The sequence below is a fragment of the Mastigoproctus giganteus genome, chromosome 8, assembly GCF_048544385.1.
Source record: "Mastigoproctus giganteus isolate SK-2022 chromosome 8, ASM4854438v1, whole genome shotgun sequence".
In the NCBI taxonomy this organism is placed as follows: domain Eukaryota; kingdom Metazoa; phylum Arthropoda; class Arachnida; order Uropygi; family Thelyphonidae; genus Mastigoproctus; species Mastigoproctus giganteus.
Genome location: NC_143582.1, coordinates 101758850 through 101786116, shown reverse-complemented (window position 1 = coordinate 101786116; position 27267 = coordinate 101758850). Strand labels below are relative to the sequence as shown.

Sequence of the window (27267 nt, the reverse complement as noted above, 5' to 3'; positions counted from 1 at the left end):
TCTGTATAAGGCAATGGTCAGGCCACGCCTTGAGTACTGCGTACAGGTCTGGAGGCCTCATTTTAGGAAGGATGTAGATTTACTTGAGCGTGTACAGAGAAGGGCAACAAGATTGGTGAGGGGAATGAAGGGATCCTCTTACCAAGAGAGGCTTAAGTTCTGCAAATTGCAGTGGCTGGAGACTAGGCACCTGCGCAGTGATCTGATTGAGGTATATAAGGCCTTGAATGGGTTGAGCACGCTGAATTCTGATGGGATCCTTCCACTTGTTCAGATTATGAACCTAAGGGGGCATAAATTCAAATTAAGAAAAGACAGATGTAGAATAGATGTGCAGAAATTTGCCTTTAGCCAGCGGGTGGTTAATTGCTAGAACAAACTTCCATCTGTCGTTGTGGAAGTTGATAGGTTAAATAAATTTAAGGAGGAACTGGACAGGCATTTGGAGGGAATTGTGTGATTTTTATTCATTTATTTATTTTTTTTTTTTTTTTGGCTGATGCTGCATAAGCTCATACATTTGCTTTCTTGCATCACATGCCACTACTACTAAAGTTTTTAATTTGTGTCCCCATAGTTAATTCTTCCTTGGTAGACACTCTTGGCTTTCAGATAGATCGGGCATATCGGGTCTCTGATGGAGTGAGATGGTCTAGTTTCTGTGACTTACAGTTTGCACATAGAGTCTTGGTTCTTGTTTGGGCAAGCGTTGTAGTCATGCCCCTTTTCAGAGCAGTGACCACATGTCTTGACGTCCTGTGCGCAAGTGTGGGAGATGTGGCCAAACTTGCAGCATTTGTAACACTTGGGAACAGCCACATGCTTCCTGAAGCGACAGTTTCCCCAGTGTATGTAGATCCTTGATTGATTTCTTATTACTTGCCAGGCTTCTGGCACTAGTTCTACTATCCAGTTGTTGCTGAAACCATCCCTTGATTTGATGGCGTATTTAGGAGTTATTAATTGTTGCGATTTCCTTTCCAGATATATCCCCTGGAGATTTTTTTGATATATTTCCTCTATCAGCTCTGATGCAGTAATATCTTCGTTTAAATCATAAATAACTATAGATGGGCCCCTACTTTTGGGTGGCTCCGCGCTGTCCAAGGATTGCAATCTTTGGGTTTTCCATTAATTCCCGTGCTTCTTCTTTGGTCTCTGTCTCTATGACTATACCCACACTGCTCATTTTCCTAATTCCCTTTACTCTCGTCTGCTTTAGGTCTTCTTTTAGAAGGCCTAAAGCAGACGAGGTTTGTTATTATTTTGGTTTTGATTTCATCACTAGTTTTTATTTCTTCCAGGTTTCTTGGTCTTAGGATGACCAAATTTGGCTTTGGTAGCAGAGTTTTTCTCTTATTCTGTTCTGTCCCCGCTGTATCAGTTGCAGTAGTTGTTATTGTAGTCCTCAGCGCGTCTGAATAAGAGAGAGAACGATGTAGCATTTGTTTTTCTCTCTCTTCTAAGTAGGCCTCCATCTTCGCTTTGATCTTTTCATGCTCCACGTCTTCCTTATTTAGGATTGTCTCCAGCTTGGTCCATAAGGTGACAGTCTGTCCCCTAAGGCTAGCTGAGACTCTACTACACTGGTCCTTCTACAGGTCTTCCAACGCAGTTCTGAGGACGAGCAACTTCTCTAGTACAGTACCCTCAGGCAGAATCGGGTTTAGAGGGATGTCCAGTGGTCTGGTGTCTTCATTTGGCTGTTGTGAAGCACAGCTTTCCTGGCCCTCCTTCAGCTCACAATTTACCTGAACTGTGTACTCTTCTTGCTTAGTGCCAGCTTCAGCTTGGCTTTGTTTACCAAGCTAGTTCATATGTACGTGGCTGTCACTGACGTGTCGCCTTCTACTGCCATTATTTAATACTTGTGGTCATGAAGTAACTGGATTAATGGAGGTTACTTCATAGTTGTCATTAATATCGGAGATATTATTTACCGGTGATTTTTATCTGGTTGATATAATTTTTATCGTGAATTTGTTTTGTGAGGGGGAAGGCGTATTATGCTCGCTGGCTACTTTCGTGATCTCGTGAAACCTCCCTGATTTTATCGGTGTCTGGTCCTTTAGTGTACTTCTATCCGCAATGTTGTTGTTGTTGTATGGCAGCCCACACACTATTTCATTGTCATTACTTTCCCCTAAATTCCCCGTGAGGTGCAGATCCTTAGTTCGGAGTGTCCTGGAGGTCTGGCAGGTGTCTATTTCTGGCAATTCAAGAGATGTGACTGACTTTTGGGGGATTTGTAGCATTCCCTTAAAAAAGAACTCCGAGATTTTGCTGACAGTTTATTTATATGTGCAATCTTGCTGCAGGAACGGCATATAAGGTTATTGCACCCGGTGCATTTGATATGCGAGTTTAAATCGAGGTTTTTTTCCGTTCGACATAGGTGACAGATACCAGTCTTGCTGTAACCACGTATACGCTTGTTTGCACTTGACATTGTTTGGTTGTATATTTCAGCATGGCTAAGAATGGAAACAATGATCATCAGTCAACAGAGGGGTTGCAGAAGTTCCCTGGGGATGCGGATTATTTTGGAAAGACTGAGTGCAAGCAGGTGTATAGCTGGAGGCGCTTGGTCGCATCTAAAAGGTGCACATCGACAGGTAGGCAACGGCAAAGAGATAGGCAAAATACACGTGTTGTCTGGCTAAGTCTAACTAAAAATACAACGAATGGAGTCCACCATTACGTACTACAGTACAAATTGCTATCCGAAAAATAAGTCAAAAAATACTTAACTGCATCTTTGGATCCAACGTTGAAAATGTTCTCGGCAGGTAAGGATGACCTTGAATAATCACTCAGAGCTATAGCATATCACTAGACAGCGTTAAAACTAATTAATTTCAGTTAAATTTAAGAGTACAAATTAACACGCAACTACATAACCGTAAAGGCATCGTTTGATTTTATCTCATATTGTGGCTACCTTTACAATGAGATATAAGGGTCCTGCCCCCCCCCCCCCACTGATGTGTGAGCCACCAAGCTCCGAAACGGTGCAGTATGGGTAGTGCCTATTGAGAATAAATAACAATAGTCTCCTCTACTAGAGAGGTGTTATTTATTCGAAGTAGTGCAATACCTGGTATCTAGTTGAAAAGGTAACCACAATATGAGATAAAAGTCAGACGATGCCTTTACACTACTTAGGTAGTTAAATTTATGGTAACCTATGGTGTATTTACACCAGTATTATATAATTAATTAGGCTATATACATAAGAGTAAATTTATTTTTATTTTACTAACCTGTGGATAATATTCTTCCGATTTTCATGTATCATTTAATTTTGTGAATTTGTAAGATAAAATAAAAGTATAAATTTGTGCATTATATCTTCATTTTTATAACCTATAGATAATATTACTCTGACTTTTGCTTACTACAATTGCTGTTTAATATAATCAAAATTTAATTTGCAAACGTGATCACAATAATCTGCACTTATTGCAATTATTTTATGGCACCAGCACAAAAAAATAAATAAATAAATAAACTGGCTTGTTCGGATTATTGACATTCAGATTTTTTACGCTGTACTGTATATCAAATTACAGGGAGCTAAATGATTTTGTATTAATTGGGAGAAATTGGAAGAGAAATTGTTGAAGCTAAACATCAATAAGCCATTCTGGGGAAGTGGGATCTATACAATTATTGAAAGAGGCAGCAAAAAAAATGTTAGCAAGCCTGTAGCCATAATTATGAGAGCATCCTTGGATTCAGAAGAGGTCCCTATGGACTAGAGATGCCTGAATGCTTCCAAAATTCGCAAACAGGAAATCAGGAAAAAAAAGAGGGGAAACGAGTAGTTACACAACTGAAAGTTGACTTCTCTTCCAGGAAAAACCTGGAGATACTGGTTAACAAAGTAATGCAGACCATCTAAATAGGAATGCAGGTCCATGGAGGCAAATTGCTGCTATGGATAAAGGGATGGTTGAGTGGAAAAAGACAGAGAGTGGTAATCAATGGACACTGCTCTTCATGGACTAATGTTATTAGTGGAGTCAATCAGGGTTCAGTGTTTGATCCATTGTTGTTTTTTGTATTTATATATGATATTGATGGTATATCAGGCTTAATGTCCAAGTTTGCAGACAATATGAAAGTTGGCAGGGTTGTTAATGATACTAATGACAGTACGCTGCTGCTGCAACAGGATCTAGAAAAGTTGAGCAGATGGGCTGAGAGGTGGCAAATGAAGTTTAACATTGACAAATGTAAAGTACTACATATGGGAAGCAGTAACCACAGAGTAAGATATCAACTTTGTGGTACTACACTGACAGTGGTAGAGAATGAAAAGAACCTGGGGATAATTGTGCAGGCAGATATGAAGTTTTCTGAGCAGTGCAGATGGTCTGCAAGAGTAGCTCTTGGTGTCTTGTCAATGATATACAGGAATTTTTCTAGCAGGGATAAGGAGGTGATTATCCCCTTCTTTAAGGCAATGATCAGGCCACACCTTGAGTACTGTATACAGGTCTGGAGGCCTCATTTTAAGAAGGATGTAGAGCTGTTGGAACGAGTACAGAGAAGGGCAACAAGATTAGTGAATGAAACAAAGGGTTGTTCTTATGAAGAAAGGCTTAAGTTTTGCAAATTACAGTGTCTGGAGACTAGGCACCTGCGAGGTGATCTGATTGAGGTGTATAAAGCCTTGAATGGTTTGAGCATGCTCAGTGCTGATGGGATTCTTCCTCTTGCTCAGAATAGTCATCTGAGAGGGCATAAATTCAAATTGAGGAAAGACGGTTGTAGAATAGATGTGCAGAAATTTGCCTTTAGCTAGCGGGTGGTTGATTGCTGGAACAAACTTCCAGTGTCGTTGTAGAAGTTGATAGCTTAAATAGATTCAAGGCAGAACTTCACAAATATTTGGATCGAGTGGGCGGATGAAATGAGGGTTGTTGTTTTTTTTTTTTGGTTGATGCTATATAAGCTTGCTTTCTTGCATCATGTGCCTTTGCTAATGCTATTGCTATGGCAGGCATATTAGTTAAGAGGTGATCTTGTCTGACCAATCTGATTAGATACTACAATGCAATAACAGAATAACTGGATGTGAAATTATTCTGACATTGTATACTTAGATTTCAGAAAAGCTTTTTGACACTATTCAACATTGTAAATATAATTGTCCGTCCAGAAAACAGTAACAAAGGTTTATTGAAAACTAAAAAAATGGGGGGTAATACAGGCAAAATAAAATGAGCACAGAAGCTTCCGAGACTTTGGGTCTCTTCCTCAGCTGTAAAAACACATCAAAAACGTTACATATGGAATGAAGAATGTGCCGAGCATGGTCATGCCAGACAAACAAAGCGTGCAAGAGGTTGGTGTATGTAATGCTAGGAACATTCACTGGGCAGAACCATATTGTTTCTGCAAATGTAGGTATGTGCATGCGCACGCCTCTGTTGCAATTGAGGAAACTATGGCAGCCAGATATATGAAGTAACTCGAGCCACAACCGTTGATGGTAGCAACGTGAGTGGTCAATGACTTCAGTATCATGCCACAGATTTAGGTTGTGCTGCATGGACCAATAGTGTTCTGCAACTGCAGGGTACTCGAGGTCAGCAGGCCAGATGACCCTCATGTATTTTTATGTGTTTTGCAGCTGAGGAAGAGAACTATAGTCTCAAAAGCTTCTGTGCTCATTTTATTTTATTTAGCATTAGCATTAGTAGACATTTGATGCAGGAAAGCAAGCTTATGCAGCATCAGCCAAAAAAAATAAATAAATAAAAAATAACCACTTCCACCTCACCCCTGTGTTCGTTCGAAATACCTGTCCAGCTGAGCCTTAAACTTATTTAGGCTATCGACTTCCACGACAAGGGATGGAAGTCTGTTCCACAAACCAACCACCCGCTGGCTAAAGGCAAATTTCCTCACGTCTATCCTACATCTGTCTTTTCTCAATTTGAATTTATGCCCTCTCAGGTGATTGTTCTGAGCAAGAGGAAGAATCCCATCAGCATTGAACATGCTCAAACCATTCAAGGCTTTATACACCTCTATCAGATCACCTCGTTGGTGCCTAGTCTCCAGACACTGTAATTTGCAAAACTTAGGCCTTTCTTCGTAAGAGCACCCCTTTGTTCCATACATTAATCTTGTTGCCCTTCTCTGTACTCGTTCCAGCATCTCTACATCCTTCTTGAAATGAGGCCTCCAGACCTGTATACAGTACTCTAGGTGTGGCCTGACCATTGCCTTATACAAGGGAATAACCACCTCCTTATCCCTGCTAGAAAAATTCCTATATATCATTGACAATACACCATGAGCTACTCCTGCAGCCCGTCTGCGCTGCTCAGAGAACTTCATATCTGCCTGCACAACCACCCCCAGGTCCCTTTCATTCTCCATCACTGTCAGTATAGTACCACAGAGTTGATACGTTGCTCTGGAGTTGCTGTTTCCCATATGTAGTACTTTACATTTGTCAATGTTAAACTTCATTTGCCACCTCTCAGCCCATCTGCTCAACCTTTCCAGATCCTGTTGCAGTAGCGTAGTGTCCTTGACAACCCTGCCAACCTTCGTATCGTCTGCAAACTTGGACATTAAGCTTGATATACCATCATCAATATCATTTATAAATACAGAAAACAATAATGGACCCAATACTGAACCCTGAGGGACTCCACTAATAACATTAGTCCACGATGAGCAGTGTCCATTGATTACCACTCTGTCTTCTCCCCCTCAACCACCCCTTTATCCATAGCAGCAATTTGCCTCCAATGCCACACTGCTCCAATTTGTAAGTCTTGTCTAGATTATCCTGCAGTGCTTCTTTAACCAGTGCCTCCATTAATTTTCCGGGAACAGAAGTTAAACTAACAGGTCTATAATTACTTGTCGCCCTTTGATCCTCCTTTGTGAATTGGGGTCACATTTGCGCATCTCCAGTCCATGGGTACTTCCCCTGAGTGCAAGGAAGCTCTCATAATTATGTCTAAGGGTTTGCTTACTTCCTTTGCTGCCTCCTTTAATATAACTGGATAGATCCCATCCACCCCCAGGTGCCTTTCTTGTGTTTATCTTCAACAATTTCTCCTCCACTTTACTCTCAGTTATTACAAGATTCTCTAGCTTACTGCCAGAGTTGAATTCACCTCTGGCATTCCCCTCACTGAATAACTCCTCATGCGTGAATGTCGATGCAAAATATTCATTTAGTTTGTTAGCTACCTGAGCAGGATCATCAACAGTTGACCCATCGATATCAAGTGGACCAATCTGATTCATCCTCTTCCTTCTAGAGTTTACATAAGTAAAGAACTCTTTGCTGTTTTTCTTTGCATCCATTGCCAAAGATTTCTCGTAATCTGCCTTCGCCTGCCTAACTTCCTTTGTAACTTGGTTCTGTCACGTGTGAATTTATATGTATCCCATGCATTTTTCTTCTATGTCATATGTCTCATTAGTTCATCTGACATCCATTTAGGCCTAAACGTTGAATAATATTTCTTAATTGATATGTAAAGCCTAGTGGCTTCCAAGATAAGTTCTTTGAATGCTTCCCATTTTGAATTTGCTGTTGGTAACATCTTCAGTTGGTCCCACTGTATAGAATTTAAATACTGTCTCAAGACCATCGTATTCACCTTTACGATAGCATTACCCCGTATGCTAGTTACCTCTTTGAGTAAATCCCACTTCAGCACACTGTGATCACTGCCACCTAGTGGTTTATTTACCTGCAGATTCTTAATGCATGAAGAATCACTACTGATAATCAAATCAAGAGTATTACTCCCTCTAGTTGCCTCCCGAACATGCTGATTTAGAAAACAACCATCCAATAAATTCACAAAAGCCTTGCTAGTGTGTGAGTGACCAGCCCCCAAATTCCAGTCAATATCTGGGAAATTAAAATCCCACATTTTAAGACTCTCTAATTTACTGGCCCACTCTATTTCCCTGTACAGTTTCTTATTATACTCATCAGAGTCATTAGGCCTATAGCACACTCCTACTCTCAATTTTGATCTCCCAATGCTTATGTCAGACTCGACACTGCACTGTCCAGTGATGTCGACTGGCTTCACTTCCTGGATTTTATGTATTTCTTAACTAATAGCATAACCCTCCTCCCTTCCTATCCTGTCTATCCTTTCTGTAGACATTGTACTCCCCAAATTCTAGTTCTGCATTCCTTATATCTGTGTGACACCACGTCTCTGAAATCCCCACAATATCTGCCTTTGATGTTTTGAGCAATACCATAAATTCATCAAATTTATTTACTAAACTCCTAGCATAGGTGTACACACACAAGTATACATGCACCTGTTCTTTTTCTTAGCTACCCTAACACAACCCATGTGTTTACTTGTACCCCAATGACTCCCAGCAGTCTCTGAAATATCCTGCATCTTATTTTCCAGGCTGCGGCTCATTCCAATAGAAGCAGTGCAAGAATCACTTTCACCTCTGCCAGTGGCTACTGTTAATCTATTAGTCCTTGTATCCCCCCAATCTAGCAATTTTCCGACCCACCTAACACTTCCTCGATAGCATCAGCAAACATTCTTGCACCCTTTCTATTTAAGTGTATCTCATCCCTGTAGAAACAGTCTCTCCTGTTAATAAGTACAGACCAGGATGAAAAAAATTCTATCCCTTGAGCCTTGCACAATCTTTCCAGGGCCGAATTGATCGACAGGGTTCTCATCATATACTCCCTCCTATCGTGTCTGGGCAGAATTGCAGACACTTTCAAATTCAACCCTAATTCACGGCTTTTTTTCAACAGTGACATGTACTTATTAAGTAATTCCGCCAGTCTCCTACTCTTAATATCATTAGTGCCAACGTGTACAACTATATCACCTTTTGTGCCCTTAAAAGATGATATCCTCTCTACAATGTCATCAACCCTGGCAGACATACCCTGGTCCTGTTCCACCTATCCTTTTTACAAAGCATGTTTCCCGTTTCCCTGACAATAGAGTCACCAACAACTACTAGTTCCTTTGGGACCAGCGCATTCTGCCTTGGGGGCTGCCACTGTGTTGCGTGATCACCAATGCAAACTCTAGCATTGGTGTGGGCAGCTGAGAGCTTGATGGGCCCTTCGCTTTTAATCCTTCAAGGCCATCCACCCTGTCCTTCAAGCTCTCATATAGGCCCATAACAACGCTGAGTTGTCGCCTGATTTCCTTACACTCCTTGCATCGCGCACACACAAAGACATTTGGCTGTATTTTGCCTGTTTTACTCCATTTATTAGTTTTCAATAAACCTTCGATACCGTTTTCTGAACGGAATATATATATTTACTATTAGTATAGAACCCTGAACAAGAGGCCTCTTGTTCAACATAAAAGACTAATGCACAAAGTGAAGCGTGTGGCATTATGGGGAAGTTACTGCTATGGATAAAGGGATGGTTGAAGAAGAAAACAGAATGATTATCTATGAGTACTGCTGTTCTTGGACTACTATTATTAGTGGAGTTCCCCTGGGGTTGTTTTTATTATTTTATTATTTGCAGATGATATGGAAGTTGCCATGGAGGTTAATAACAGTAATCCAGTTTTGTTACTGCAAGAAGATCTAGAAAAATTAGGCAGTTGAAGTTTAACATTAGCAAATGCAGGGTACTACCTATGGGTTGCAGTAATTCCAGAATAATATTCAAACTGTATGGGTTGCAGTAATTCCAGAATAATATTCAAACTGTATGGTTGGAAGGAAATTGAGCAGTCAGATATGAAATTTTCTGGCAGCAGATGAGCTGCCAGGTTGGCTCATAAAGTTTTCTCAATGATATAGAGGAATTTTGCCAGAAGAGATAAGGAGATGATTATCCCATTTATTAAGACAATGGTTAGGCTTCATCTTTAGCACTGCATACAGGTCTGAATGCCACATTTTATGAAGGATGTGGATCTATTGGAATGAGTGCAGAGAAGAACAAACAAGATTAGTAAAACGAACAAGAGGGTACCACGAAGGGCTTCACTTTTGCAAACTGGAGACTAGGCACCTGTGAGGAGATCTGATTGAGGTGTTTAAGGCTACACAAACATGAGGGGACATAAATTAAAATTGAAGAATCAGCCAGTGGGTGGTTAATTGTTGGGCAAACCCCCACATAAAGTGTTGTTAGTAGTAGGTAGTTTGAATAAATTCCAGGAAGAACTAGATACATTATTATAGGAGATGGACAAATGATATGGGAGGTGCTGACTTTTTTTTTTTTTTTTTTTTTTGTTGATGCTGAATAAGCTTGCTTTCTTGCATCATTTGCTACTACTACTACTACTACTGATGAATAAAATTCCTTCAGAATATATTCACCTTTGATCTACATATTTTTATTTTTCTATGACTGGAAAAGTATAGCCACAAAAACAAAATCTTCATAGCCCTATGCTTGTGCCAAAAGTGAATTGCACACCTATTCCTGTTTAATTTTACATATAGCTTTGGTTTTTCTTTGATTTCAGTTATATAATTTTTTTAGGGAACAGCTAGTGTTACAGAAAATATTTTCTGTATCTTATTATCCAATACAGTATCAGAATTAAGGTTAAAATTTTAAAATTCCCTATTTTTCTCTTTTCTCACAAAAAAACTGATTCATGATTGTTATCCGCCAATGTGCTAGCAGCTACAGTTTTGTTTTTTGTTTTTTAATGCAGCCAGTAGATAATTCATATCCCAGGTCATAATTCTGATATAACTCCCCTCCGCAACAACACATGGAATCCTGTTCCAGCAATCAACTATCCGCTGGCTAAAGACAAACTTCCACACATCTATTCTACAGCTGTCTTTCCTCAGTTCGAATCTATTCTCGCTCAGGTTCTTAATCTGAGCAAGCGACATTCGAACTTGTCAATGCCAAAGGTAAATAATATATTCTGATTCTTTGAGTGTATCACAGGCTTTATTATCTTTGAGACACAACTCTCATCCAGTTCTCTGTCGGGTTCAGCAGAAGATACATTCTCTTCACGAATGTAAGTTTGATATCCACTTCTGCTGGATTCCTAGCCACATTGGGATAAGGGGAAATGATTTGGTTGATACTGCAGCCAAATCAGCAGCGTCCACTAATAATCTTTGCATGTCAGTCCCGTATACAGACTACAGGCAAATAATACGCAACAAGATATATTCCCAATGGCAAGAACTATGGCATAGAGAGAGAAAAAATAAATTATACCAAATAAAGCCTGTAATAGAAACATGGCAGTCCAGTCTGCACAGCAATCGGAGCGAGGAAGTTGTTCTTGCTCGACTCTGCATAGGACACAGTCATCTGACACATTTGTTAATATGCTTTATTGATAAAGCATATTAAAATATGCTATATCAATAAAGCATATTTTAATAGATTGCATTAATTTTACCCATGTTCGCAATATATATTTTACCGCTTTTACTCATCTGACTGGACCTTATACAGTCAGTCAGATTTTATCAGACAATGACCACATGTCAGCAGTTAAAGTTTTTACAAGCTATTAATATATACACACATATATAAATTGGATAATTTACCTTTAAACTTATACTGCCATATATATATATATATATATATATATATATATATATATATATATATATATACATATATACATATAAACAGTTTGACGAGGTAACCTTTTGAAAGGTTACCACAATTTATCTTTGTTGATATTTTAATCTTTTCTTGGTGCAGTTTAACCGTAGTCGTTTTTGCACCAATAAAACCAAAATCAATCAAACTGAGCAAGTGGAAGTATCCCATCAACATTGAGCCTGCTGACGGTTTGCGCTTGAATGGCTTCCCATTCAAGCGCAAACCGTTATACACCTTGATCAGATCACCTCGCAGGTGCCTAGTCCAGGTGCTGCAATTTGCAGAATTTAAGCACTTTCTTCGTAAGTGCACTGCTTTGTTCCCCTCAAAGATCTTGTTGCCTATCTCTGTACTCGTTCTAGCAAATCTACATCCTTCTTAAGAGGCCTCCAGACCTGTATACAGTACTCAATGTGTGGCCTGACCATTGCCTTATACAAAAGGAAAATCACCTTGTGTCTGCTAGCAAAATTCCTATATATCTTTCACAAAACTCTATGACCTGCTCTTACAGTCCATCTGCGCTGCTCAGAGAACTTCATATCTGATTATAGAATTACCCCCAGGTCTTTTTCATTCTCCACCTTCCTGAGTGTAGTACCACACAGTTGGTAACTTTCTCTTGGGTTATTGCTACCCATATGAAGTATTTTGCATTTGTCAATATTGAACTTCAGTTGCCACTTCTCAGCCCATCTGACTAACTTTTCTAGATCCTGTTGCAGTAGCATACAGTCTTTACTAACCCTTCCAATCTTTGTATCATCTGCAAACTTGGACATTAAGCCTGATATACCTTCATCGATATCATTGATAAATACACAAAACAACAATGGGCCCAGCACCAAACCCTGGGGCCTCTGCTAATAACATTAGTCCACATAAAGCAGTGTCCATTTATTAGCACTCACTGCCATCTCCCACCCAACCATTCCTTTATCCATTGCAGTAACTTGCCCTTAATGCCATACCATGCCAATTTGTACAGCAGCCTTCCATGTGCAACAGTATCAAAAGCTTTCCTGAAATCCAAGTATATGATATCAAAATTATTTTTTCCATCCAGTTCCTTTGGGACCACATAGTATCAAATCAAATTGATCAGACAGGATTTCCCCTTAACAAACCCATGCTGTGTCTCAGCTATTACTGCTGTCATGTCTAGGTGATCCTTTATCACCTCTTTAACCAGTGAACAGATGTTAAACTTAAAAGTAAAACTAACAGGTCTATAATTATTTGTGTAACCCTTTGAACCTCCTTTGTGAACTGGGGATACATTGACATGTCTCCAGTCAATTGGGGCCCCCCCCTGACTCTAAGGATGCTCTCATAATTATGACTAAGGGTTTGCTTGCTTCTCTTGCTGCCTCCTTCATTATAACTGGATAGATTCCATTTGCCCCAGCTGCCTTTTTTTAAGGGCACAAAGGATGATATTGTTGTACACGCTGGCACTAACGATATTAAGAGTAGGAGACCGGCAGAATTACTTAATAAGTACAAGAAAGACAATGTTGAAAAAAAGCCGTGAGTTAGGGTTGAATTTGAAAGTGTCTACAATTCTGCCCAGACACAATAGGAGGGAGTATATGATGAGAGCCTTGTCGATCAGTTCGGCCCTGGAGAGATTGTGCAAGGCTTAAGGGGTAGAATTTTTCTCAGCTTGGTCTGTGCTTGTTAGCAGGAAAGACTTCTTGTACAGGGATGATATACACTTAAATAGAAAGGGTGCAAGAATATTTGCTGATGCTATCGAGGCAGAGTTAGGCGGGTCGGAAAACTGCTAGCTTGGGGGAATACATGAACTAATAGATTAACAGTAGCCACTGTCAGAGGTAAAAGTGATTCTTGCACTACATCTATTGAAATGCAATTGGCCAGCAGCCTGGAAAGCAAGGCAATGGGAATTTCCAGGACTACTGGGAGTCATAGTGGAACAAGTAAATACATGGGCTGTTTTAGGGGTAACTAAAAGTAGAAACAGGTGCATGTATACTTGCATGTACACCAATGCTAGGAGTATAGTGTATAAATTCGATGAGCTTGAAGTGCTAGTCAAGACATCAAAGGCAGATATTGTTGGGATATCAGAGACGTGGTGTCACACAGACATCAGAAGTGCAGAACTGGAATTTGGGGAGTACAATGTGTACAGGAAGTATAGACAGGACAGGAGGGGTTATGCTGTTAGTTAAGAAACACATAAAATCGATGGAGGTGCATCCAAATGATGTTGGTGGACAATGCAATGTTCAGTCTGTTTGGTGTGACATAAGCACTGGGAAAGGAAAAATGAGAGTAGGTGGGTGTTATAGGCCAAATGAATCTGATGAGTATAATGAGCCAATTGTGCAGAGAAATAGAGTGGGCCAGTAAATTAAAGTGTCTTATAATGGGGGATTTTAATTTCCTGGATATTGACTGGAATTTGTGGGTTGGTCACTCACACACTAGCAAGGCTTTTGTGGATTTATTGGTTGATTGTTTTATACAGCAACAGCATGTTTGGGATTATCAATAGTGATTCTCAATAGTGATCTCAATAGTGATCTGATTATCAATAGTGATTCTTCATGCATCAAGAATCTGCATATAAAGGAACCACTAGGTGGCAGTGATCACAGTGTCCTGAAGTGGAATTTACTCAGAGGTAACTACCATTGAAGGTAAAGGGAAGGGTTTTTGCTTTCGTAAAGGTGATTATGGTGGTCTGAGACAGTATTTAAATTCTATACGGTGGAACCAACTGATGATGTTACCAACAGAAAATTCAAAATGGGAAGCATTCAAAGAATTAATCTTGGAAGCTACTAAGCTTTTCATACCAAGAAATACTGTTCAAGATTTAGGCCTAAATAGATGTCAGATGAACTAATTAGACATGTGACAGAGAAGAAAAATGCATGGGATACATATAAATTAACATGTGACACAGAAGCCTATGATAGATATAAGCTGGTCTGTAACGAAGTTACAAAGGAGATTAGGCAGGCGAAGGCAGATTACAAGAAATCTTTGGCAAAGGATGCAAAGAGTTCTTTACTTATGTAAACTCTAGAAGGAAGGGGATGAATGAGATTGGCCCACTTGATATCGTTGGTTCAACTGTTGATGATCCTGCCCAGGTAGCAAACAAACTGAATGAATATTTTGCATCGACATTCACACATGAGGAGTTACTCAGGGAGGGGAATGCCAGAGGTGTATTCAACTCTGGCAGTAAGCTAGATAATCTTGTAATAACTGAGAGTATAGTGGAGGAGAAATTGTTGAAGATAAACACAAGAAAGGCATCTGGGGTGGTGGAATCTATCCAGATATATTAAAGGAAGCAGCAAAGGAAGTAAACCATTAGCCATAATTATAAGAGCTTCCCTGGACTCAGGGGAGGTACCCATGGACTGGAGATGTGCAAATTTAACCCCAATTCACAAAGGATGATCAAAGGGTGACAAAAGTAATTATAGACCTGTTAGTGTAACTTCTGTTCCAGGAAAATTAATGGAGGCACTGGTTAAAGAAGCACTGCAGGATCTTAGAGACAAGACTTCAGTTATAGCTCGAACACAGTATGGTTTTGTTAAGGGAAAGTCTTGCCTGAACAATTTGATTGGATACTATAATGTGGTCACAAAGGAACTGAATGCAGGGAATAACTTTGGTATCATATATTTGAATCTTAGAAAGGCTTTTGATACTGTTGCACATGGAAGACTGCTGCACAAATTGGAGCAGTGTGGCATTGGATGCAAATTACTGCTATGGATAAAGGGATAGTTGAGTGGGAGAAGACAGAGTGGTAATCAATGGACACTGCTCTTCATGGACTAATGTTATTAGTGGAGTCCCTCAGGGTTCAAAGTTGGGTCCATTGTTGTTTTCTGTATTTATAAATGATATTGATGATGGTATATCAGGCTTAATGTCCAAGTTTGCAGACGATACGAAGGTTGGCAGGGTTGTTAATGACACTAATGACAGTACACTGCTGCAACAGGATCTAGAAAAGTTGAGCAGATGGGCTGAGAGGTGGCAAATGAAGTTTAACCTTGACAAATGTAGAGTACTACATGTGAGAAGCAGTAATCCCAGAGTAATGTATCAACTCTGTGGTACTACACTGACATTGGTAGAGAAAAAGGAACTGGGGGTAATTGTGCAGGCAGATATGAAGTTTTCTGAGCAGTGCAGATGGTCTGCAAGAGTAGCTCGTGGTGTCTTGTCAATGATATTACAGGAATTTTTCTAGCAGGGATAAGGAGATTATCCCCTTGTATAAGGCAATGGTGAGGTCCCACCTTGAGTACTGTATACAGGTCTGGAGGCCTCATTTTAAGAAGGATGTGTAGAGCTGTTGGAAAAAGTATAGAGAAGGGCAACAAGATTAGTGAATGGAACAAAGGGTTGCTCTTACAAAGAAAGGCTTAAATTTTGCAAATTATAGTGTCTGGAGACTAGGCACCTGTGAGGTGATCTCATTGAGTTGTATAAAGCCTTGAATGGTTTGAGCATGCTCAGTGCTGATGGGATTCTTCCTCTTGCTCAGAATAATCGCTGAGAGGGCATAAATTCAAATTGAGGAAAGATGGTTGTAGGATAGATGTGCAAAAGTTTGCCTTTAGCCAGTGGGCGGCTGATTGCTGGAACAAACTTCCATCTGTCGTAAAAGTTGATAGCCTAAATAGATTCAAGGTAGAACTTGACAAACATTTGGAGCGAGTGGGTGGGTGAAATAAGGGTTTTTTTTTTTTTTTTTGGCTGATGCTATATAAGCTTGCTTTCTTGCATCATGTGCCTTTGCTAATGTTTAACTTCAACAATTTCTCCTCCAATTTGCTCATAGTTATTACAGAATCACTTAGCTCCCTGTTAGAGTTTGAGAAACTTCTGGCATTCCTCTCCTTGAATAACTCATGTGTGAATGTAGATGCAAAATACTCATTCGGTTTATCAGCTACTTGAGCAGAACCATCAATAGTCGAATCCTATGTTAAGTTGACCAATCTAATTCATCCCCTTCCTTCTAGAGTGTACGAAAGTAAAGAACTCTTTTCTGTTTTTCTTTGCGTCCTTTGCCAAAGATTTCTCGTAATCTGCCTAACCTCTTTTGTGACTTGATTACCGACTAGCTTATAACTGCCATAGGCTTCTGTGTTGACTGATAATTTATATGCATCCCATGACACGAGCCTCATTAATTCATCTGACAGAATTTTTTTTTTTAGAATTGCTGAATTTTTTCAGAATTTCTGCATGATAATGTGCTGCATTTGCACAACTTGCACATTATTCAATTTTTTAAAATTGATTATTTGTTTTTTATTTATTATTATTCAATTTTTTAATATTCAATTTTTTTATTTATTATTCAATTTTTAGTTTGAGAGAAAAATAGTAGGTGTGAAGGAATCTATGTATTTATCACTTTTTTGTGGCAAATAAGATCAGAAAAGATCAATAATGTAGCCAGTGGCAGATTACCCATTAAGGCAATGAGGCACATGCCTAGGGGCCCCAGGCTTTATCGTGGGACCCCAAGCCAAGGCATTTTCCTATAGTGTTCTAAAATAGATTGTTTTCAGTAAACATCATAAAAATCTTGATTAATTTAAGCGAAAATTTAAGCAAAAAATTCAAAAGTACAAAATTTCATTTATTTGCCACCTAACTTATTTATTTTTTATTCTTTTTTTTTATTATTATTTTTGGAGGCCCCCCAGATATAATTTGCCTAGGGGGCCTTATCCTTAATCTGCCACTGAATGTAGCTCTGCTGCTAATCTATGATTATGCACTCTTATTTACAGTTTAGTGCTGTGTAATATTTAAGAAATAAAGAATATTCTATGTAATTTAATGATAATGATTTTGTTCGTTTTATGTACATACTTTGGTTGCATTTTTCGTGAAACATTTGGCCTACTTCACCTTTATTGAGTTGTTACAACTTGTTAGCGTGTCTCTTAAATATTATTTTTGTAACAATTTAAAAATAAATATTTATTTCTGTTTTTCCTTCCCTCATATAACAGTGAATGGCAACAGCAAAGGGCGTCCTTTCCACGAAAAATTTCATTAGAATAGTGACGTGGACAAGAGTAAATGTAATGTTTGTAAAATGGACTTTAAGGGGAAAACATTCATTTAAAAAGAAAGCATGTCACTGATTATGAGAATGTTTTAAGAGAGAAAGCAAAAATAGTCTCCACAGCTACCTACTATTATGAAATTTTTTACATCTAGTGTTAGAAAAACTGTATCGGTTGAAATATCTGCAGAAATAGTTCAAGATGCATGTGTGGAATTAGTGACTATAAATGGTAGACCATTTTCTCTGCTTGAAGACTCGGGATTCCAAAAATTACTGAATCCAATTATTATGAGACTTGGTAGTAAACTTCAGATAAATCGTCAAAATATTCAAGATGAGATAAGTAGACAAGCTACTCGTTCACATAAAGAACTTACGGCTGTTTTGAAGGGCAGATTAATTTCTTTGAAAACAGATATTTCAACTCAATTTGAGAGCTCAATTTTGGGAATAAATGTACAATTTTTTGATTGTGACAAGATTGTTCTAAAAACACTTGCAATGCGAGAATTGAATGATCATGCTATGAGCGGTAATTTATGCAAAATAGTTTCAAGTGTCTTAAAAGAATTTGAAATTAAATTAGAACAAGTGTATTCTTTATCAATGGACAATGGAGCTAATATGATAAGGTCATTCAAATTACTTGCTCAGGAACAATCTGGAAAACTCGATATGGAAGATAATGATACTGAAGATATTGAAGAATCTGAGACTATAGATTAGTGATATAAATGTATGTAAGGAAAATTTCCATGATCTACTTGTTCAGGGTATTATGGTATCTATTCATTGTGCTGCACATTCTCTGCAATTGGCTGTCAAAGATGTTCTGAAACGTGATGAATTGAAACTTGGCTAAAGCACGACAGTGATGAAAAAGCTTCGAACCCCTTCTATCCTTATACAATTAAAAGAGAAGGGTGTAGAAAACCAATACTAGAAAGCGAAACCAGATGGAATTCCACTGTTAATATGTTACAACATCTTGTGAAGCTAAAAACAATTTTTCATCGATTTATTTGTGTCCATAAAGGAATTGCATTTGTCAGCCAGTGTGTGTGGCAAAAGACTGAAAATATTATAGAAGCAGCTCATGATAACTGATTTTTTTACTACACTTGGGTGAAATGTAAAATGGAAGTTAGAAAAATTGAAAATTTTCATCTATTTTGGTAACCTCTTTCACGCTATGAGAAATAAATTTGATGGAATGCAAGACTTTTTTAGCTTGTATGTATCTGGACCCCAGATACCAAATATTACTAGATAATATTTAAAAACAGAAAGCTAAGGAACATTTATGTGACATTTATGATAGCTTTTGCCAGCCACAGTCTACAGAAAAAATCCTGAAACAAAAAGTTGAGACGAAATTGCATATATTACTGTAACAGGTGAAACCATGAATGACATTGAAAAGCTGTTATTTCAGAAAGAGACAGATAGTGGAAACAAAGAAATTTGACTTAACGGTTTATCTGAACAATTTTGACAATATCGAAAGGGTACCAACAGTCTTAGGATCATCATCATCATCATCATCATCAGCCATTTTCAATCCACTGCAGGATGAAGGCCTCTCCAGCAACTTTAAGTCCCCACATTAAACTATTTGGAGAGGTTTTCAACTTTTCTAATTCTATTATAATAATTTTCATTTTTTGTTGCAATGTTAAACTACACGTTTTCATTTCATTTACATTTTACTGTAAAACTTTAAGAAAAATAATAAATCGCACAGTTTCAGGCCGACATTATTCTTACCGAATCTAGAGCTAAACTAATCTTAAACTCAATTGTGGTTTCCGAGAAAACCCAGTAGTCACTGTGACATTTTTCTAAAGCACATTTCTGAAGGTCACATAGAATTCTAAAGGTCACAACCAAAAAACAAAAACAATTTGCACTTTTCGGTTTATTGGGCTTTTTGTTTGTACAATCTGTTATAAACGGGTAGTAAACTCGATCTTTCACTTATTAGAATCAAAATCCAATTTGTGTACGTAATCACTATAACTGCCACTTGCTGTACTTAAAAAAAAAAGAAAGCACAGCCTTTCAAATTATTCCGAATAATCGACATTCTACTGTACTGCTATTAGCATTAGTAGAGGTATTTGATGCAAGAAAGCAAGCTTATGCAGCATCAGCCAAAAAAAAACCACTTCCACTTCACCCCTCTGTTCGTTCGAAATACCTGTCCAGCTGAGCCATAAACTTATTTAGGCTATCAACTTCCACGACAAGGGATGGAAGTCTGTTCCACCAACCAACCACCCGCTGGCTAAAGGCAAATTTCAGCACATCTATCCTACATCCGTCTTTCCTCAATTTGAATTTATGCCCTCTCAGGTGATTATTCTGAGCAAGAGGAAGAATCCCATCAGCATTGAGCATGCTCAAACCATTCAAGGCTTTATACACCTCTATCAGATCACCTGGCTGGTGCCTAGTCTCCAGACACTGTAATTTGCAAAACTTAAGTCTTTCTTTGTAAGAGCACCCCTTTGTTCAATTCACTAATCTTGTTGCCCTTCTCTCTCGTTCCAGCAGCTCTACATCCTTCTTGAAATGAGGCCTCCAGACCTGTATACAGTACTCTATGTAGCCTGACCATTGCCTTATACAAGGAAATAATCACCTCCTTATGCCTGCTAAAAAAATTCCTATATATCATTGACAGTACACCATGAGCTACTCATGCAGCTCGTCTGCACTGCTCAGAGAACTTCATATCTGCCTGCACAACCACCCCAGGTCCCTTTCATTCTCTACCACTGTCAGTGTAGTACCACAGAGTTTATACGTTGCTCTGGGGTTGCTGTTTCCCATATGTAGTACTTTACATTTGTCAATGTTAAACTTCATTTGCCACCCTCTCAGCCCATCTGCTCAACCTTGCCAGATCCTGTTGCAGCAGCATAGTGTCAGTAGTGTCCTTCACAACCCTGCCAACCTTTGTATCGTCTGCAAACTTGGACATTAAGCTTGATATACCATCATCAATATCATTTATAAATACAGAAAACAACAATGGACCCAACACTGAACCCTGGGCGACTCCACTGATAACATTAGTCCACGAGGAGCAGTGTCCATTGATTACCACTCTGTCTTCTCCCCCTCAACCACCCCTTTATCCATAGCAGCAATTTGCCTCCAATGCCACACTGCTCCAATTTGTGCAACAGTCTTCCATGTGCAACAGTATCAAAAGCCTTTCTAAGATCCAAGTATATAATATCAAAGTTATTCCCTGCATCCAGTTCTTTTGTGACTGCATCATAGTATTATTATTATATATTATTATATTATTATATATGGTAGCAATTCTAACACAATGGGAAGTGATGGAGTTAGAGTGGACCACATTACGAATATTGGAAAACCAATGGGAATAATTAATAACTTCAAAGTTGAAATTGTTAACAAAATTTTTAATTTTTATTTGGTTCACAAAATTTTATCTCCCTTTATCTTATTTCCGTTTATATCAGAAACAAAGACGCACGTTGCTATTTTGCTTGCCATCCTGATCAGTTTTGTAAGTTGTATGGCAACGTCCTTTTTGTCAATTTTTTAATTATTTATTTCTTGTTATCTCATTAGTTATCTTCTATCGCCCTTTTATCACTCTTTGTCTCACTCACTTTCTTTCCTTATTTTTATTATTATTAATTTTTTTCTTACTTTATTGTCCATGCTTGCTTAGGTTTAGCATTTGCTGCCTTTTACTGCCCTAGATTACTTCCCCATTTTTCTACCTTCTTATTTCCACTTCCTTGTTATTCTATTCAACACATATGTCTATAATAATAAAAACTGCTATATACAGGGTGTCTCAAAAATACATGGCATAACTTCATGAATGAGTTCCTCATACGTAGACAATAAAAATATTTTATATCAACATAGTTCAACAAAATTCTTGATTTCCAAGTTTTGAAGGTCTGCTATGACACTTAACAGTTCACATCACCATATTGATGGTTCAACTGTTGATGATCCTGCTCAGGTGGCTAACAAACTAAACGGGTATTTTGCATCTACATTCACACATGAGGAATTATTCAGGAAGGGGAATGCCAGAGGTGAAGTAAACTCTGACAGTGAGCTAGATGATTTTGTAATAACTGAGAGGAAAGTGGAGGAGAAATTGTTGAGGATAAACATAAAAAAGCACCCTGGGTGGATGGGATCTATCCAGTTATATTAAAGGAGGCAGCAAAGGAAGTAAGCAAACTCTTAGCCATAATGAGAGCTTCTTTGGACTCAGGGGAGGTACCCATAGACTGGAGATGTGCAAATGTGACCCCAATTCACAAAGGAGGATCAAAGGCTGACAGAAGTAATTAGGGACCAGTGAGTTTAACTTCTGTTCCAGGAAAATTAATGGAGACACTGGTTAAAGAAGCACTGCAGGATCATCTAGACAAGACTTCAGTTATAGCTTGCACACAGCATATTTTTATTAAGGGAAAGTCTTGCCTGACCAATTTGATTGGATACTATGATGCAGTCACAAAAGAACTGGATGTAGGGAATAACTTTGATATTATGTATTTAGATCTTAGAAAGGCTTTTGATACTGTTCCACATGGAAGACTGCTGCACAAATTGGAGCAGTGTGGCATTGGAGGCAAATTTCTGCTATGGATAAAGGGATGGTTGAGGGGAAGAAGACAGAGTGGTAATCAATGGACACTGCTCATTATGGACTAATGTTATTAGTGGAGTCCCTCAGGGTTCAGCGTTGGGTCCATTGTTGTTTTCTGTATTTATAAATGATAATGATGATGGTATATCAAGCTTAATGTCCAAGTTTGCAGATGATACAATGGTTCGCAAGATTGTTAAGGACACTACTCACAGTATGCCGCTGCAACAGGATCTGGAAAGGTTGAGCAGATGGGCAGAGAGGTTGCAAATGAAGTTTAACATTGACAAATATAAAATACTACATATGGAAAACAGTAACCCCAGAGCAACATATCAACTCTGTGGTACTACACTGACAGTGGTAGAGAATGAAAAGGACCTGGGGGTAATTGTGCAGGCAGATATGAAGTTTTCCAAGCAGTCCAGACGGACTGCAAGAGTAGCCCATGGTATCTTGTCAATGATATACAGGAATTTTTCTAGCAGGGATAAGGAGGTCCCACCTTGAGTACTGTATACAGGTCTGGGGGCCTCATTTCAAGAAGGATGTAGAGCTGCTGGAACGAGTACAGAGAAGGGCAACAAGATTAGTGAATGGAACAAAGGATTGCTTTTACGAAGAAGGGCTTAAGTTTTGCAAATTACAGTGTCTGGAGACTGGGCACTGGCGAGGTGATCTGATTGAGGTGTATAAAGCCTTGAATGGTTTGAGCATGCTCAATGCTCATGGGATTCTTCCTCTTGCTCAGAATAATCACCTGAGAGGGCATAAATTCAAATTGAGGAAAGACTGATGTAGGATAGATGTGCGGAAATTTGCCTTTGGCCAGAAGGTAGTTGGTTGGTGGAACAGACTTCCATCCCTTGTTGTTGGAAGTTGATAGCCTAAATAAATTTAAGGCTCAGCTAGACAGGTATTTCAAACGAATGAAGTGGTGAAATAGGACTGTGTTTTTTTTTTTTGGCTGATGCTGCATAAGCTTACTTTCTTGCATCATATGCCTCTACTAATGCTAATGCTGGTAATTGTTCAAAATGTCCACCTCCTGCCTGAATACAGGCCTCACATCGACATCTCGTGGACTTGTGAAGACGATGCCACAATTCGATTGCGGAGAGTTTCCACATCAGCTACTGGAGTCAAATACGCCAATGACTTGAAATGGTCTACCAAGGAGAAATCTAGTGGGTTTAAATCAGTGGGCATGGAGGCCAGGCAATTGGCCCACCCCTCTACTTCAGGAGTCGTAGATCTTGATCGTCCTTTGTCGGCAGCACGAAGTGTAAAGGTCCCATGTTCACAAAGGCAGTGATGGATACCTTCAACGTTTTCCTGTCTGGACATCTTTGTTCTGGGAACCTTTCATGGTACAAACGGTGAGGCTCCAAAGCATTGCCATCCGCCAAACTGCACATAAAGTACATATCCACTTGCTCTTGATTTGAGTACATGGTCGGAATGGAAAACCACCAGATTCTGTCAGTACCTTGTGAAGAAGGAATTCACCTGCGGGAGATAAGACATTCCGGTTAATAACTCGGGAACCAAGCGTTTCTGGAACTATGTTGATATAAAATATTTTTAATGTCTACGTATGAGGAACTCATTCCTGAAGTTTTGCCCGTGTATTTTTGAGACACCCTGTATATATTATTTTTTTTTTTTTTTTTTTTTTGAATTTGATATGTTTTTTTCCATCATAATTTCATTGTTTTGCCCTGTTATATATGCTTTGTTAAATTATCTTTTAATTAAATTCTGTTCCTTTTTTCATAGTTTCTTTCCTTCAATTATACATACATGTAGCTGTACTGGATATGAAATCATGAATATTGTGAGTCGTTTTTCTTTCAAATTACAGCCTCACACAGCAATAATAACCACATTACATCCTTACATAGCATTTCTGTGCAAGGATGTAATGTGGAGAAAAAATTGTTGCTGTTATTGTGGTCATTAGCATTAGTAGAGGCATATGATGCAAGAAAGCAAGCTTATGCAGCATCAGCCCAAAAAAAACCACTCTCATATCACCCCTCCGTTCATTCAAAATACCTGTCCAGCTGAGCCTTAAATTTATTTAGCCTATCAACTTCCACAACAAGGGATGGAAGTCTGTTCCACCAACCATCCGCTGGCTTAAGACAACTTTCGGCACATTTGTCTTTCCTCAATTTGAACTGTGCCCCCTCAGGTTCTTAGTCTAAGCAAGAGGAAGAATCCTATCAGCATTCAGCTTGCTCAACCTATTCAAGGCCTTATACACCTCAATCAGATCGCCTCGCTGGTGCCTACTCTCCAGACAATGTAATTTGCAAAACTTAAGCCTTTCTTCATAAGAGCAACCCTTTGTTGCTCTTACAAAGTAATGACAGTTTTCAACTAGGCATCACTCCATGGAATAATTATGCACAGTTGTGTTATACCATGTGCAAGGTATGTGAACTGGTTTAACGAAGTATACGCATACCAGGATAAAATCCCTTGGTGTAATACCCGTGTGATGACATGTTATATTCACACATCTAGTTGTTGTTATTTGGTTTTTAGGAGCATTTGCAACTAAAGCCATATTGCTCCGGGGATATGCTGTGGTCATTCCCTGACATTTCCGCATCCTCCGCTTTAACCGCAGTCTAATTAAGAAGCATGTGCTATGCACTGCTGCTCCTGCCCACAGAGGTGTCCCACACATCTAGTAATGTGCCAAACATTTTATATCAGAAAGATTACTTGCAGTATGCTGTTTTGATACACCCAGTTGACAATGTGAATGAATGTTCAAAATGGCTGTAATAGTCACTTACAAATACTGCAGTTTGTCAGAGTATACAATAATGGAATATTTGGCAACCAGATTATCCAATATTGATAATCTGGTTGCCAAGATTATCAATATTGGTTAATCTGGTTAGCTACTGACTGGGGGATCCCCCCCCCCAGTCAGTAGCTATCTTTGAAAATTCTTTTATGTATGCAGAGGAAATGGGCTCAAATCCCTGCATCCATGCACATTAACAGGAAGGTGCTAATGTAAAGATGATTCCAGGTTATACTGCCTTTCTACTACAAGCTGAAATGTAAACATTGACAAAATCTGGAAATTTTTGCAACATTAATGTGTTAAAACAGTGTATGCTAGCAGACAGGTCAGAAATAGTTTCCACTAACCACTGAATCAGAAACATTAGCCACTAACCACTGAATTTAACTGAGGATATGAGAAAAAGAAAGTTGTGTGCAAGATTAGGTCTGCATAATTTGTCTCTGCAATTTGTCCTGATCCTCTAAAATTTTCAGTTAATGATAATGTTTTCATTATTGCTGAAGGTGCAAGTTGCTACTTCCAAAATGACCAGAATAGTACTATTCACTGACCAAAACATGCCAAAGTGAAGATATCAGATAAAAGAAAGCTGTTCATTCCAATGTGAAGATATCAGATAAAAGAAAGCTGTTCATTCCAATGTGAAGATATCAGATAAAAGAAAGCTGCTCATTCCAAAGTGAAGATATTAGATAAAAGAAAGTTTGTTCATTCTGTGACAAGAATGAACAAACAAATAAGAAAACAATTACCTGAATAGCCACTTTTTTATTAAGTGCATTTAAAATCATATCAATTTTATGTTTACTAAATGCAGCTGTATTTATCATTATATGATTTTTTTTTTTTTTAATTTTTGCAGGCAGCGATATATGGGATGGCTCAAAGTATTCCAGATAGGACAGTAGTGTCAGAAATATGCTGGGCATATTTGGATGCATGTTACACCACAAATGGTGTAAAAACTTCTTCGGACTGTAACTGACAAAATATTATTAACAAATGAAGATTAATGCTGTTCGTTAAATTCATTTCTCTTGTTTTTTTTTTTTAATAACTACAGCATAGAAATTTTGTATGATACAATGCAAATAAACATTTGAATATGTAATCACTGTGTGATATATACTTAGTGATATGCTCATTAATCACCTGAGTGGACATACGGGTTTTCTGTAACATCAGTGCTCCACCTGCACATAAAGTTCAGTATTCAGTATTTTTGGAAGAAACAAGAAGTTGCTCAAAATGATTCCATTAGTAGTCATCCTTTATTTCAATATTAAAATGGATACTCCTACAAATAATATATATAATATAAAACTATAAAACAAGGCATGACATAGTAATGCTGTCAAACAAATTTAATCAAATATTAACAAGTGCACAAGAACTCTTACATACAGTACAATTTATACATCATTTACTACCTTTTTGAATAAAGGTGTAATACTTAATGCACAGAACCTAAAATAGACAGTCATTATTCAGCAAGAATAATAACAGTATAAAATTGTACATGTGTCTGTTGCACATGGATGATTGTTACCCCAGGGGCTCACATCTGGTGAGTATGGGCTTGGCACACCCAGGGTCCTGAGCTGGATATCATCATTCTTCTTTTTCTTGGTGATTCCCCTTCTCTCTCTCTCTCTCTCTCTCTCTCTCTCTCTCTCTCTCTCTCTCTCTCTCTCTCTCTCTCTCTCTGGGTATTTCAGGATTTTTTTTTTTTTTTTTTTTGGCTGGTGCAGAATAAGCCTCAGGCTTCCTTGCACCATATGGCTAATAATAATAATAAAGTAGCAAAAAATACTAGCACAACTAATTTATTTTAGAACACTTTTTACCCTTATCATTTTAAAGTAAATTTAACAAATAAAAAAAACATAGCATAGCATTTTATTTTATGTTAGTGTTAATATTAAAACATGATAATGATGCAAGGAAGTGAACTTACTTGGCATCTACCAAAAAGAAAAAAAAAAATTTTTTTTTATTATTATTCACATGGTTATAAGTGCTTGTCTAATTTTTCCTTATTCCAGCTGTTTGTTGTTGTAGGATTTTAAGAG

At 38.4% G+C, this 27267-nt stretch overlaps 1 protein-coding gene across 5 annotated transcripts in view; it reads left to right on the top strand.

Annotated features, from left to right (window-relative positions):
* Window positions 1-26250, top strand: part of Sply (Sphingosine-1-phosphate lyase) — a 485520-nt gene extending 459270 nt beyond the window's left edge. For all 5 annotated transcript variants that reach the window (XM_090378845.1, XM_090378847.1, XM_090378846.1 and 2 more), the window contains one exon: window positions 26058-26250. In XM_090378845.1, the coding sequence (XP_090234971.1) occupies window positions 26058-26180 (123 nt within the window). In that variant the 3' untranslated portion in view covers window positions 26181-26250. The remainder of the gene's footprint in view (window positions 1-26057) is intronic.
* Window positions 26251-27267: the final 1017 nt, after the last annotated feature.